This window comes from Lotus japonicus, chromosome 1 (genome assembly GCF_012489685.1).
Source record: "Lotus japonicus ecotype B-129 chromosome 1, LjGifu_v1.2".
Taxonomy (NCBI): Eukaryota; Viridiplantae; Streptophyta; class Magnoliopsida; order Fabales; family Fabaceae; genus Lotus; species Lotus japonicus.
The window spans coordinates 103,478,230-103,493,369 of NC_080041.1; the positions used below are offsets into that span (position 1 = coordinate 103,478,230).

At 36.9% G+C, this 15,140-nt stretch overlaps 2 protein-coding genes across 2 annotated transcripts; one reads left to right on the plus strand and one right to left on the minus strand.

Moving 5' to 3' along the window:
* Positions 1-297: 297 nt before the first annotated feature.
* Positions 298-2,753, minus strand: LOC130716074 (glucan endo-1,3-beta-D-glucosidase 1-like). The gene has a single exon (XM_057566261.1). The coding sequence runs from the start codon at positions 2,751-2,753 to the stop codon at positions 582-584; it is 2,172 nt and encodes a 723-aa protein (XP_057422244.1). The 3' UTR covers positions 298-581.
* An 8,277-nt stretch (positions 2,754-11,030) lies between these two features.
* LOC130728611 (LRR receptor-like serine/threonine-protein kinase RPK2) lies at positions 11,031-14,800 on the plus strand. Its single transcript, XM_057580124.1, has one exon. The coding sequence runs from the start codon at positions 11,241-11,243 to the stop codon at positions 14,652-14,654; it is 3,414 nt and encodes a 1,137-aa protein (XP_057436107.1). The 5' UTR covers positions 11,031-11,240; the 3' UTR covers positions 14,655-14,800.
* The last annotated feature ends 340 nt before the right edge of the window (positions 14,801-15,140 follow it).

Below are 15,140 nucleotides of genomic sequence, written 5' to 3' on the forward strand. Positions count from 1 at the left end.
TTTTCTTTTTTGGGTGAAAAACAACAATCATGTTAGAGCCGAGAACATTCATATTTTTGAGGTTAGCTCTTCCAGCGGAGTTTTTTCCATCAACAAAATATTGTTATTCATTTTATTCAGTGAAAATTAAGTATATATCACTTGAATCAACCAACTGTTAAATAATAAAAGTACTATCATATGAAACCACACACTTGGGTCGCTTTTTTGTTTCAACAAGTTTGAATATCATTCATTGACTTTGATTCCCAAATCTCATGCTGCATATTTGGCTCTACCACCAATTGAAGTCAAGTCTTGAGCTAGAAACATTATTAAAAATTGTAGAGAAGTTAACTTCTAGAGCAGTTGAAAAATACACTAAACTGCAATTTCTTCACACACAAAAGAAAATCCCAAACTCCAGTTTTAAGCCACCATGATAACCATAACTATCATGATAAGGTATAAATAATTTCATAAATCACATGACATTAAAAATGTTGATAAATAAATTGTCAAATTGAAGCATCAGATTGCAAGATTCTTTCTATGAGCCTGAACAATTGAACTTGTCCAAAAAATTCTTCACATCACTACTCTTATCTGCTATGAATCCACCACAACAGATTACTGTATGAGTTCCCATCATCAAAACCTTTCAACATTCTTATACTCTTCAATGCTATTTCCTTATCATAAATCCCTTGCAAGGAATAGGTAAACCCCTTCCACCCTTCTACATTTGATTTGCTTTTCAAAGAAGGCAATGTCCACTCCACAAGCTCCTTAGCATAACCAGCATCAGAGAACAAAGATTCAGTAACAGGCAACAATGGTAGAACTTGGATACTTAACCTGCATTCTCTGCACTCAGCAGGAGCCCACCATAGATTACTGTCTCTCTTGTTAGCCCAAAGAATCCCCACAATTCTGTTATCTTCTGCAAATTCTTCTGGGTACAAAATTTGTTCCTTTTTCACATGCCACCACATTTGTGTAGCACCAATTTCCAGTGCCGTGAGTGTTGATCCAGTGGTAGCTAGACGTGTGTCGCCGTACGCTAGACCCATCAATGCTGCTGAGTAGTAAGCATTCACAGCTTCACTTGTACTTTCCTGATTCCTCCCATTTTCGAACTCGGTTAACCCCGAGGCCCAAGAGTGCATCTTGTAAGGATCGAAACACCGTAACCGCGGAGAGAAAGTGTAGTATCTTTGTCCCAAGTTCATGAAATCATTCACAAGTGCATAGGCTTGGGGCTTGTATTTCTGTCCCCAAGCAGGGTCAATCTTTGCAAGAACTGCAATTCCATAGAGAAAGTACCCCAAGTGGAAATGGTGATCATTGTAAATCCCAAACCCAAAATCAGCACCTGCATCTTTGGACCCTTGTTGAGTAACAAGCCCACCCCATTTTGTCTCATAGAGAAAGCCATTTCCTTTGAATGTTCCATCCAACCATGGCTCAATACTCTCCTTCAGAAACTTGACAATCTTTGGAATCACTTTTGGGAAAGAAACTTCTTCTGCTATCAATGCAAACCTTGCAGCTCTTCCAACAAGCTTCCCATAAAAATAAGAAGAATTTGTTGCCACTGCAGAATAATTCAGCTCCTTCACATCTTTCAAAAGTGCTGAAACAATTTCCCCATAAGATTCTTTTTTGATTCCTCTGTTAGAATGCCATGTTACAGGAACAGGCTCAGCTTCCAACACCCATGAATCTCCAACAACACCAACAAGGTCACCATCAACGCTTCTATACTTGAAATCATAGAGAACAGTGGCAGCAAGCTTGTTTTTTGAGAGAAGCTTGAGATGAAGAGGGTGAGCTAGCATGAGCAAATCCCCTGAATTTTTCCTCTGCCATTTATACACCACGGTGAAATTCCCCTTGAGTTTTGCATCCCCAGAAACAGGGTAGCAAGAACTGAACTTGTCAAGAACTTCTTCATACTTAGGGTTTGAAGTTGAATCAGGAACAACAGCTATACGAATCACCCCAGAAAATGGGTCAGATTGAAGCTCAGAGCTTCCATGTTTATTTAAATTGATTGGGGATGAAGAGTATATTAGCCATGTCTGATTGTTATTGAGCTGAAGGGTGTGCTTGGTTTTGTCAGCAGCGGATAACAGAGACACTATGGAGTGAACTGTTGTGATTGAAAGTGGTGTTGGTTTGGTCACTGAGGCTGTTATGTAAGGGCTTCCTCTGGCTAGATAGAATCTCAAATTGGAACTGGGGATGTCTAATGTGACACCAAGGTCACTGTAAGATGAGATTACATGGTTTTGAGGATTTGAGGTTTTGATAGTGGAAGAGATTGTGAGATCTGGAACAAAGGTTTGGTATAAGAGTGCTGCAGAGAAGAAGAGAAGTGGGTATGAGGCAGAAAGGGAGGAGTTTGAGGATTGGATGAGATAAGGGTGAATGTATTCAGGTTGGGAACCATTTTGGATGACAAGGTTTTGGAAGAAGGAGTTTGTGGGGAGTGGAGATGAGAGGAGGTTTTGGGAGAAGAAGGTTGAAGGGTTTGGGAGGACTGTGGATTGGGTTTGAGGGAAGAGGAAAGGAGAAGAAGGAGGCATTGTTGTTGGTGGAGAGAAGATGAGATGTTGGTGCAATTGTTTGTGTGGTGGTGTTGTCTTCTTATATGAGTTTTTGGTGAGATTAGAGACTAGAGAGGATTGGTGAAAGTTGACCTTAGAAGTTAGAATGAAGCTTCTTGCATATGTGTTGCCTTTGGAACCGTTATTTGTAATAAAAATCATTATATAGTTCAAATATTAGTACACAGCCATTCTATTTGTCAAACAATAATGATTTGTATACAAGATTAATTTACTCGAGACTCAAAAATTATATTAGGTGATTAAACTATGAGAACTAAATGATTAAAGAGTTCAGAAATTTATAAATTGTGTTGGATCTTGTTGGTGATTGTGACAGTTTTTTATGGCTACATTTCGTCAAAGTATCTAAAGAAAAAAAGAACATTTTTTTTACGGTTTATGCACTCTCACAAAATTGCATGTTTATTTTGAACTAAACTCTTCTATATTTTTAAACATTTTTCTAGAATACGTGAGAAAGTCCGTCACATAATTTCGTGTTTCATTTGGCGATTTCAACACCTCCACTAAATGTACTTTTTTTTATGTCTGACAAACATGTATTTCCAAATATTAAAGATTACAGATATAAATAATATGTTCGAGTTGAAAATAACTATATCTTAAGAGTTTAATTTTGATGCACCGACGGTGTAAAGTTTTTTTACACCGTCAACCAATCAGATTTCAAGGATGTGACATGTCAATTAAAGAAATTAAATGAAAAGAGAGATTTTCTCACATCCTTGAAATCTGATTGGTTGACGGTGTAAAAAAATTTTTTTTACACTGTCGATGCATCAAACTTTTTCTCATATCTTAATGAAATTGGCTCTTGAGACAAGTTTTATAAACGAATCACAACCGGACACAAAAGAGAAAAACATATAATGTTCGAATTTTAATTAGTTGCATGCCGTTCTGTTCATGCTGCTATTTTTTATAATGTTATGATTCTTAATACATGTAGATTTTTTGATAGCCATACAGTTGATCCATCACAACCAATTTATATTGCGTGAGGACAGCGAGTATGTAGTACTATTTCTTTCATTAGATTTGGAGTAGATATTTATGAACATGTTTCCATTTCCAAGGCGCTGAAAAGTTATAAGTAGGGACAAAATACTCTTTTGATTGCATCACATTTCAATACCTTTTTCTAATGGCAAATATGTTTAGAATCATTGTGTTTATTTTCCTCTAACGGGTTGCACAACTAATCCTCCTCTAATTCGAGAAAATTATTAAAATTAACACATGTCATAATTTGTTGGGAATATTACCGTTGTACATGTACATAAGTTGACATGTTATTATATGCTAGCTTTCGATTTTATTCTGTTTTCATGTTTATGCATGTTTACCCAGTGATTCTTGCAAGAATGTAGGATTCCTTTTAAGTGATACATCACATGAGTGATATTATATAATATATGGAGAAAATTGATTCATCCAATTGTGTGTTCCAAAGGAAAATGTTACTTACACACCTCAAAAAGAAGTGGAAGAGGTGGAATGAGGTGAGAGATAGGAAGAAAAGAAAAAGTATGAGATGTGATAGATGATAAGAGGAGATAGGTAGAAACAAAAATAGGTGGAAATTAAGTGTTTAAAAAATGAGGTGTGTATATATCATTGTTGGTGTTCCAAATGTAATTTTGCTGTCTACAGGGTCTTTTTCTTATGATGGTTGAAGGGGCTACTAAAGAATGAAAAAAATGGGCAATTAAGCATTAATCATGTAAAAAGTTTTACATCTAGTGAGGTCATTTGCTAATTGCTCATGCGATTGACTAAAACATGCAATGATGACTCTATGATTGAAATAATGTGTACAGAAGCATCAACAATGCTTCTTATAATGCTTCTTATTTTTTTTAAAAGATTGGGTTGTCCATAAACATCTGGTATGGTCGAAACCTGTAAAAACACAACAACAACATCAAAATTGTGAAACCGAGCGGGTCAGTTTAGTTCACAGGTCGCATGGTTCAAATAGCTGATTTCTTGTAATTAACAGTGATCAATTTCAGGCTAGGCTCCAGCCCGACCAAATTAGGTATTATTTATAATAAAAAAATGCGAGACTCCTCTAATTCCAACCCTAGCCACCACACTCTCTCAATTTCTCTATCACTCTCAGCCCCTCACCTTCCCGCTTGAGAAAATCGGAAAACCCTACTCACCACCACCATGTCTCTTCTCCCATTGCCACAAGAACCTCCTCACAAAGATCCATTATTTTTCCTTCTCTTTAATTCCTTCACTTTCTTCACTATCATTGTCGCCCGCCATCTTCACCATCAACCTCATCCTTACCCTTTCTCTCTCCCAGTCGCAAATTTGTGGAAGCTTCATCTCCTCGTCCCACTGTTGCAGATTGGAAGAGTGATTTCATCACGGCGGATGATATCTCGTCCTTGTAGAGGCGGTTCTAGGTTCTACGTTCCTTCACCTCGTTCTCTTTTCTATCCCCACTCAAGCACTTACAATGGAACGTTGTAAGAAGATGATGGTGAAGATGAAAAATGTTGATTTGTGTGTATTTATTGTTTAGGTTCTTATTTGTTGAGTGTTGATTTCTCTTCACCTTTTCTGTGTTGTGTTGTTTCATATGTTGAATGTTGATGAACCTGTTGAATGTTGATCCAACTTGTATGGGTTTGTTTCTTTCATCTACTTTCTTTTCTTTTCTTGATTAGTGTCTTGATATGACGACCTGCGTGAACTCACCATCAAAATCACAACCCAAAAAATATGAACCTAAACAACATGTGGTTAGTGAGCAAGTGATGGCGGGTCTGATGGTTTGATGTTTTTCAACCGGCAAAACTGACGATCTTGGCCCGAAACTGTCCGATATGGACAACCCTAAAAAAAGGTATAAAGGGGTCAGTAAAACTGAACAAATATTGAACTAAAGATATATATGACTAGACATTGAGTCCATGGGTAAGTTGGAATTTATTAATTTACGGTGCTTATATGTATACTATGGAAATCCACGACATTCAATCAATATATTGTTTATTGACAATTTCAGGTATCACTAAATACGAAGTGTAAAAAAAAAACAAATTTAACAAAGTTTTCGACTGAAAATCGTTGTTATACATGTATGTTTCAAAACATAAATTTTATGGCTTCAAAATTACCGCTATGTATGTTCAAAAAAAAAAATTACCGCTATGCGCTTGTTATCTTCTTTTACACTTCACAAACTCATATATTGATTAAATGTTCAACCATCACTATTTATCAATTTATTAATTTAACCAATAATGACTCTGAGTTGGAACAAGTGTGGATTATATATACCTAACTATGGCTCTATACTTCATTCAAAATTGATCCGAAGATCCAAACAATCAAACATGCAATAATTGACTAGAGGATTTCTTCGCCGAGATGCACAATCAAGATGACCGTTAGACTAATAGAATGTTATTAATTTAAATAATTATTTTCAGTTCATAATTATAATATTATGTTTTAAAAAAAAAGTGAAAGAAACACTCAAAGTTTTGGCGTTTAACCATTGAATGACGAGGTTGATAAATGCCTTAAGAATATTATTTTAAAAAACTAGAAATAAGATATAATTATAAAAAATAAATTTGATAAAATTGTTAACAGTTATAATGTTTTTACATTTATCAAACAATACCCTTGAAATAATTGTTATTAATATAATATTTGAATGGATTAACATCTCCTTTCCTCTATGTCACGTTTCTTCATTGCCTCATTGTTGACATAACATACGACTGTTCAAAAGAATAAATACAACTTTGCAAGTTGCGAATAATTGGTTAGACATATACTCCTTCCATTTTAAAATAATTGTTATTTAAGATAATGCACAACAGTATAAAAACTCATTAATTAATATAGAATTTGACTAAATAACTCATTCAAAATTGAGTTATATTTTCATATTGTGATGTTCATTTATTGTAGTTTAATATGAAATTAAATTAATATTTCAGGTGGTCTGTCGCTGACGAGAGATCTTGGCTTGCGGGTTTTCACTTTCCAATGGCGTCCTAAGCACCATAGCAGCACTGTGGAGTGGCTGGAGGAAGCCCGATGTTGGTACGCTTAAGTTCAACATGGACAACACTGTCAAGGTCAATTGCTCAACCTGTTGCGGTGGGGTTCTGCAAGATTATAGTGGTTCTTGGGTAACAGAATTTTGTACCAATTAGGGAACTTCAAACCCCCTTTTTGCGGAGCTTTCAACAATACATTTGGACCTTGGTCATAGCTTCCCTCAATGATAATTGAGAATGACAGGAAAGAGGCCGGCATATTGATTTTTGAAGCTAGTATCGAGGCCCATCATCTTGCAAGTTTAATTTGGGACATTTTTCTTGGAGTTTTAGTTCATGGAGGCATAAGTTTCTTCTATGTTCCTAAAGAATACAATTTGGTTGTGGATTGGCTGGTTAGTGCCACGCTTCAGTTTTCGCTTGAAAATTATGTTCTTTCTTCCTTATTTTGTGAATGCCATCACTTACTAAAGTTAGACCTCGAGAATCCTCCTCCCTCTTGTTTTGAGTCTGGTGCTTAGTGTTCTCTTTCGGGGCTTTGCCTCGTCATGTAACCAAAATATAAATTAATATTTCTTCATTAATTAAATATTCAATTGATTTTTATTTAAATTCTTGAAATAATAATATCCAATATTTTAATCAAAATGAAATATAATGATATATTTATAGATCAAAATTTAAAATTTTAAAATTAGTTAATGATTTTTTTTATGTTTTTAATATTAAAGGTTTTAATGATTCATATTTTTTTATTCTTGAATTTGGATTGGCGGTGTCTCTTTTGTCACGGTGGTGATGTGTGACCCTGGAAAGATCTTCTTAGGTGATTGTGATGCTTTGAGACGATAGAGTGGGCTACCTGCAAAAGCATTCTGATGCTTCTCCCTCCCGGTTTGAGCCTGGGGCTTAGTGTTCTCTTTCGGGGCTTTGCCCCGTAGTGTAACTAAACAAAATAAAATAATATTTCTTCAATAATTAAATATTCAGTGAATTCTTATTTAAATTCTTGAAATAATATCCAATATTTTAATCAAAATGAAATATAACGATATATTTATAGATCAAAATATAAATATTTTAAATTAGTTAATGAATTTTTTTTATGTTTTTAAAACTAAAGGTTTTAATTATCCAATATTTTCATACGCATAATAGACTCCCATATCTTAATCTAGTTTCAAATATTATATATCTTTGAATTTCAATGTTCTCCAAATAAAAAAACATCGGTGAGCACTCCTATAATTTCACACTTTCTTATGTGTCATTCTGCTGCCATCATGATTACGACAGATAAGGCCACATGGGTCCTTGCATTGCAAATTCCTACTTAAAAAACATAAAAATCTTCAACATATATAGATAAGGGCAATTATTAACATAGATAAGGGCACATGCATGGAAATTCCTACTTAAAAACATAACATTAACATAGATAATGCTAGTTGATTGGTGCTATATATATATTGGTCTACTGCTTCCTGGCATAATTAACTTGTTCTTTGGGCTAGTTTTACATGTTGAGACAAAAGGATAACAAAAAAATGAACTATAGAAGTCTTTTTTTGTTGTTTGAGATTTAACATATTATTCGTTTGCATAATTTTCTACACTTAACGTTTACCATTTCGACCAAAAAAAAAAAACGTTTACCATGTGGGACGGGAGTACTAAAAGGCTAGTTTTTTTAATGTTTTTAAGTAGAATTTGTCATGTTAGACCAAAAAAAAAGTAGAATTTGTCATGCATGGCCCCTGTGCCCTTATCATTTTTTTTTAAGAAACAAGTTTTATTGATAATGGGCCAGAGCCCAAAGAGAGGTCTATGCCACAATACAATCAGTCTTTTTCATAGAGCTCTATCAATTAAACAATGCAATTTGTGGGCCTACTAACGGAAGGAAATATCACCAAAGACAAGCATACTAGGAAAAAACATAACAAAGATTAAAGGGGGATTGGTTGAAGGAAAAATGCTAGTAAAGGAATCCTTCAACCACCTTGCATAAGTGTTTTACATAGATAAAGTTTAATTAAGCTAGTGAGTCCTTAGTACACCTAAACTTAGACTAAGGGAGATTAGAAAGCCTATTTGCAAAGACCCTACAGGAGTTAGGCCGATGACAATGAACCCATGAGAAAAAGGTTCAGTCAAACCCTAGCTTGATAGAGTCTCCAAACCCTAACCAACCACATGGGAGAGGCGACGAAACAGTGGCGGAGGAGGCACATACGATTTTAGGTGCATGTACGATTAGATTTGTAGCACTTTAAGAGGGAGTTTGAGTTACAAAAGGTATTTATTGAGGAACTATATTAGTAATTAAAATTCTAAGTTTCTAACTAGACTACTACATGACTCTTCCGATGAAGAAATTTTAGTCAATAACTTCCTATCATCGTTTTTTTTTTATAGGCAACTTCCTATCATAGTATTTAATGAACACCATTCTTAATATCACAATTACAATAATTAGAGCTATCTAGCCTACTTGTTTTGGGTTGAAGTACCCCTTATATTTCCATTCAATATAATTTAATAAATAATTTTTTAAAAAAACAATAATTAGAGCTTGAGAGAAACAAAAAGAAAAAAGAAAATTCATTCAAACCAAGCATTCTTATGAAAAATGAAAAATAAACATATATATGCTTCCACAACAAACACATATGCCGCTTGGGAGAAATGAAATGAAAAATAAAAAAAGCATTCTCAACAACAAATAAGTTTCAAAGTTTTAATATGCTGATATTTCAAAATTAAATTATAAACATAACTCAGAAATGTCAATATTAAATGTGCAGATAATATTAAAAAAAAAGGTTGCAAACAAGAACTATTTGTACCTGCTGTCAAAAAAAAAAAAGAACTATTTGTATCTCCAAGACGTATAGCGTTGTATACCTCAATCTACATAAGATACTAACAGATCAGAGCAAGTGAGCAACTTAGATGTTTTGTAACTAAATATCTATTATTATCAAAATTCAGCAAAAAGAGGAAACTCTAATGCTACGCAAATACTAACCCCAGATATGGAATGGTAACTTAAAATTATAGGAACTACTGGTGCATTTGCCAAAAAATCACTAGTGTTGAATGGAAATTCTCCATTTATGGTAGCATGTTCTCAAATATGAAAACACTATTAAATTAGATTAGAAAAACATAAATATGCATGCATAACTAAGATTATCCATACCGCTTATGATACATAACTTATTGACATAGAAATTTAATACATAAAAGTTAGTTAAATGATGTAGTAAAACACTTAATTTAGCAAATGAACCAACTAATTCACACACTAGCAAAACAGGGATTCAAAATATCAAGTTTGAAAAAAAAAAAATCAAGAATCAGAATAAATCAATGATGAAAAAAGGATTTGCATTGATAAAGAAACCAACATTCTCTATGGACAATCGAAACCCTAGTATATCACCCACAATCCTTGTTCGTGGGATTATGGAGAAGTCGGTGACACAGTGAAGCACAAAAATGAGTTAGGAGAATTGAAAAAAAGAAAATATTAAGTGAGAGAGTGAAAGAGGAAATAACACCGTACCGACAATGTAGATGTCGTGACAACCGATTTTTTGAGCATCTCTTTGAGGTATTCCTTGACTCCAACAGTGAGGAAGGAGGGGCTAGCAGCGGGGGCTCAGGCGCAAGGTACTATATTGTGAAGAGGGTGGAGTTAGGGTTTTTCTTGATGAGCGATTTTGGCTTCATTCTGGCGGCGGCCCTGAAGTGGGTGGCTACTGGATAGACAAACATGAAAGTTAGAGAGCAAGATCATAGGGTTTCTAATCATTGCTTCAGTTTAGCCTCAAGTGGAAATGAGCCCTGGAATGAGACAAAGATGCTAGGGTTCAAGTGACTCCCTACGTCCCTCCTGTGGAAATGACCTCTGGAACTTTAGAATTAGTGAATCTCGCATATCCTTATTTCGAAAGGTTCAACCAGAAGCCCAAAACAAATCCGACCGTTCCAACCCATGTGAAACCATTTTCTTAGCCTATCACAACTTTGCAACCGGCCCATCAGTAAAAAGTCGATTTATTCGAGTTCAAGTCGGATTTATTGGACACCCCTTTTATGTATGTGTATTCTTATCAATGTATACTGACGTGTTACTTTATCTTTGATGAATGACTCACCCTCTTTAAGGATAAGATTAATCATGTTCGGGAAACTGACACCAACTAGAGTGTATGAGACATGTGAGGACTGAGGAAGAGTGAAAAACTTCATTTCTCAAAAGCAAGTTTAGACGGTAGTATTTTGTTTTTACATAGGAAAGCCATAAAAATAAAATCCTTATTTTCCATAGCATTGATTGACTAGCATTTAAAACATGAAAAAGAAAAAAGAAAAAGAAAAGAAGAAGAAAAACGCGTATTCTGAAAAAGAAACCAGACAGTTGAATCTTCTCTCTCCTCCTCTTCCTCATCATCATCATCACTGTTCTCTTCTCTCTTCTCAATCTCTCAATCCCAATCTCTCAAAATTAGGGCTAGGGTTTTCAGAAAACCCTTTTTCTTTTGCCTTCTGCAACTGAAACAACGTTAACAATCTCTCTGAGATGTTTTCATCTTCAACTACTTCTACAACCAAATGGAGGAGGTTCTTTCAACTCTGCACTCTCTTCTGGGTCCTCTTCTTCTCCGGCAACAACCACGCTGTTTCCGCCGTCGATTCCGATGATGGGTCGGTGTTGTTTCAGCTCAGGAATTCACTCTCTGACCCTGAAGGCTTGCTCTCCAGCTGGGACCCCACCAAGGGTTTGAGCCACTGTGCATGGTTTGGTGTCTCCTGCGACCCGAGCTCGCACCGTGTTGTGGCGATCAACGTCACGGGTAACGGAGGTAACCGAAAACACCCTTCTCCGTGTTCTGATTTTACTGAATTTCCCCTATACGGTTTTGGAATTAGGAGGAGCTGTGTGGGTAGTGGAGGGGCTTTGTTTGGGAAGGTTTCACCTTTGTTCAGTAAGCTCACTGAGCTTAGGATTCTGTCGCTTCCCTTTAACGGGTTTGAGGGTGTGATTCCTGATGAAATTTGGGGGATGAACAAGTTGGAGGTTATTGATCTTGAGGGGAACTTGATAAGTGGGTATCTTCCTTCAAGGTTTAGTGGGTTGAGGAGTTTGAGGGTTCTTAATCTTGGGTTTAATAGGATTGTTGGGGAGGTGCCAAATTCATTGTCAAGTGTTGCTAGTTTGGAGATTTTGAATTTGGCTGGGAATGGCATTAATGGGTCTGTTCCTGGTTTTGTTGGGAGGCTCAGAGGGGTGTATCTTTCTTTCAACTTGCTTACCGGGAGTATTCCGCAAGAGATAGGGGATGACTGTGGTAGGCTGGAGCATCTGGATTTGTCTGGTAATTTCTTGACTCTGGAGATACCGAATAGTTTGGGGAATTGTAGTCAGTTGAGGACTATTTCACTGCATTCAAATATATTGCAGGATGTTATTCCAGCTGAACTTGGTAAGCTTAGGAAGCTTGAGGTGTTGGATGTTTCAAGGAATACTCTTGGCGGTTTGGTGCCTCCTGAGCTTGGGCATTGTATGGAGTTATCTGTCCTTGTTCTTTCTAATCTTTTTAATCCGCTTCCAGATGTCAGTGGTATGGCAAGGGACTCTTTGACAGATCAGCTAGTTTCTGTTATTGATGAGTATAATTATTTTGAAGGTCCAATTCCGGTGGAAATTATGAACCTTCCTAAGTTGAAGATACTGTGGGCGCCTAGGGCAAATCTGGAAGACAGTTTTCCGCGCAGTTGGAATGCTTGTGGTAACTTGGAGATGCTCAATTTGGCTCAAAATGATTTCACTGGGGATTTTCCTAATCAACTTAGTCGCTGCAAGAAGCTCCATTTTCTTGATTTAAGCTTTACCAACCTTACCGGCAAGCTTGCTAAAGACCTTCCTGCTCCATGCATGACAGTCTTTGACGTCAGTGGAAATGTCTTATCCGGATCAATTCCTGAATTCTCTGGTAACGCATGTCCCTCAGCTCCTTCCTGGAATGGGAATCTATTTGAATCCGACAACAGGGCCCTTCCGTACGGATTCTTTTTTGCATTAAAGGTTCTTCAAAGGTCCCCTTTGTCGTCACTTGGAGATGTTGGCCGTTCTGTTATTCACAACTTTGGTCAAAACAATTTTATTAGCATGGATTCATTGCCAATAGCGCGTTACAGATTAGGAAAGGGATTTGCTTACGCAATTCTTGTTGGAGAAAACAACCTGACAGGACCGTTTCCTACTAATTTATTTGAGAAATGTGATGGATTAAATGCATTACTTTTAAATGTGAGTTATACTCGGATATCTGGTCAGATTTCTTCCAACTTTGGCAGAATGTGCAAATCATTAAAATTCTTGGATGCATCTGGAAATCAGATTACTGGCACGATCCCCTTTGATTTAGGGGACATGGTATCTCTTGTTGCTCTGAATCTTAGTCGGAACCATTTACAAGGTCAGATTCCCACCAGCCTTGGTCAGTTAAACGATCTGAAGTTTCTCTCCTTGGGCAATAATAACTTCAGTGGCTCCATTCCTACTAGCCTTGATCAGCTGCACTCCTTAGAAGTCTTGGATCTCTCTTCAAATTCTTTTACTGGTGAAATTCCAAAAGGTATTGAGAACTTGAGAAATCTGACTGTTGTTTTGCTCAACAATAACAAACTTTCTGGACAGATTCCTGCTGGTTTGGCAAATGTCAGTACACTGTCAGCATTCAACGTCTCATTCAATAACTTGTCTGGGTCCTTGCCATCAAATAGCAGCTTGATAAAATGCAGCAGTGCTGTTGGGAATCCATTTTTGCGCTCTTGCATTGGAGTTTCTCTTACTGTGCCATCAGCAGATCAACACGGGGTGGCTGATTATCCTAATTCTTATACTGCTGCACCACCAGAAGATACAGGCAAAACAAGTGGGAATGGATTCACTTCTATTGAAATAGCATGTATAACTTCTGCATCTGCCATTGTTTCTGTTCTTCTAGCCCTAATTGTCCTTTTTGTTTGTACGCGGAAGTGGAATCCAAGGTCCAGGGTTGTTGGGTCTACAAGAAAAGAAGTCACAGTGTTCACTGACGTTGGGTTTCCATTGACATTTGAAAGCGTTGTCCGGGCCACTGGAAATTTCAATGCAGGCAACTGCATTGGGAATGGGGGATTTGGGGCAACCTATAAGGCAGAGATATCACCAGGAAACTTAGTTGCAATAAAACGTCTCTCGGTGGGGAGATTTCAAGGTGCTCAACAATTCCATGCCGAGATTAAGACCCTTGGAAGGCTTCATCATCCAAATCTTGTCACCCTTATTGGTTATCATGCTAGTGATTCGGAGATGTTTCTCATATACAACTATTTGTCAGGTGGTAATCTGGAAAAGTTTATCCAGGAGAGGTCCACAAGGGCTGTGGATTGGAGAATTCTTCACAAGATTGCATTGGATATAGCCCGTGCACTTGCATACCTGCATGATCAGTGCGTACCGCGAGTCCTCCATCGAGATGTCAAGCCCAGTAATATCTTGTTGGATGATGATTATAATGCTTATCTATCTGACTTTGGATTGGCTAGGCTTCTCGGAACTTCAGAAACTCATGCCACCACCGGTGTAGCGGGAACATTCGGTTATGTTGCTCCTGAATACGCCATGACTTGCCGCGTTTCTGACAAGGCTGATGTGTATAGCTATGGTGTGGTGCTTCTGGAGTTACTCTCAGACAAGAAGGCGTTGGATCCTTCATTTTCTTCATATGGGAATGGTTTCAACATTGTAGCGTGGGCATGCATGCTACTCCGGCAAGGCCAGGCAAAAGATTTCTTCACTGCTGGCTTATGGGATGCTGCACCTGCAGATGATTTGGTTGAGGTCCTGCACTTGGCTGTTGTTTGTACAGTTGAGACCCTCTCCACCCGACCGACCATGAAACAGGTTGTGCGGCGGCTGAAGCAACTTCAGCCACCATCGTGTTAATTTGCCATGGTGAGGCTGGCTGTGCTTGTTTGACATAGTAATCTTAGACATATTGTAATTTGTGATGCAGATATTTGATCTCCAATGCCATACTTGTCTATTCCAGTTTCATTTGTCAAATAAAATTATATAACCATAGATCAGAACCAGTTTCTTGAAATTTTTGGTCAGTTTTTATGATTTTGTGAATTTTTAGTAGCATCACTTGCAATTATAGGAACTTTCTAGTTTCAGTTGTCAAACAAAATCATAGAATAGAATCAGCTTCTTGAATTGTAGCCAGTTTTTCTAATGTTTTGATTTTTAGTGGCATCACTTACAATTATAGAAACTTGTAATGTTTTGATATTTTTTTCCTTGTTGTTTAAGTGTTCACATTCAATTATGGTGTGCCACCCATCAGTTGACAACTCAGTACAAAACTACAAAACTTCAAAACTTCGAAGTATTCTCTCCACCACATGTGAAGTTCTCGTTACTCAAACT

Bases quoted from the DNA above. Each gene is read 5' to 3' on its own strand.
- LOC130728611 (XM_057580124.1), top strand. From the start codon at position 11,241: ATGTTTTCATCTTCAACTACTTCTACAACCAAATGGAGGAGGTTCTTT.
- LOC130716074 (XM_057566261.1), bottom strand. From the start codon at position 2,753: ATGATTTTTATTACAAATAACGGTTCCAAAGGCAACACATATGCAAGA.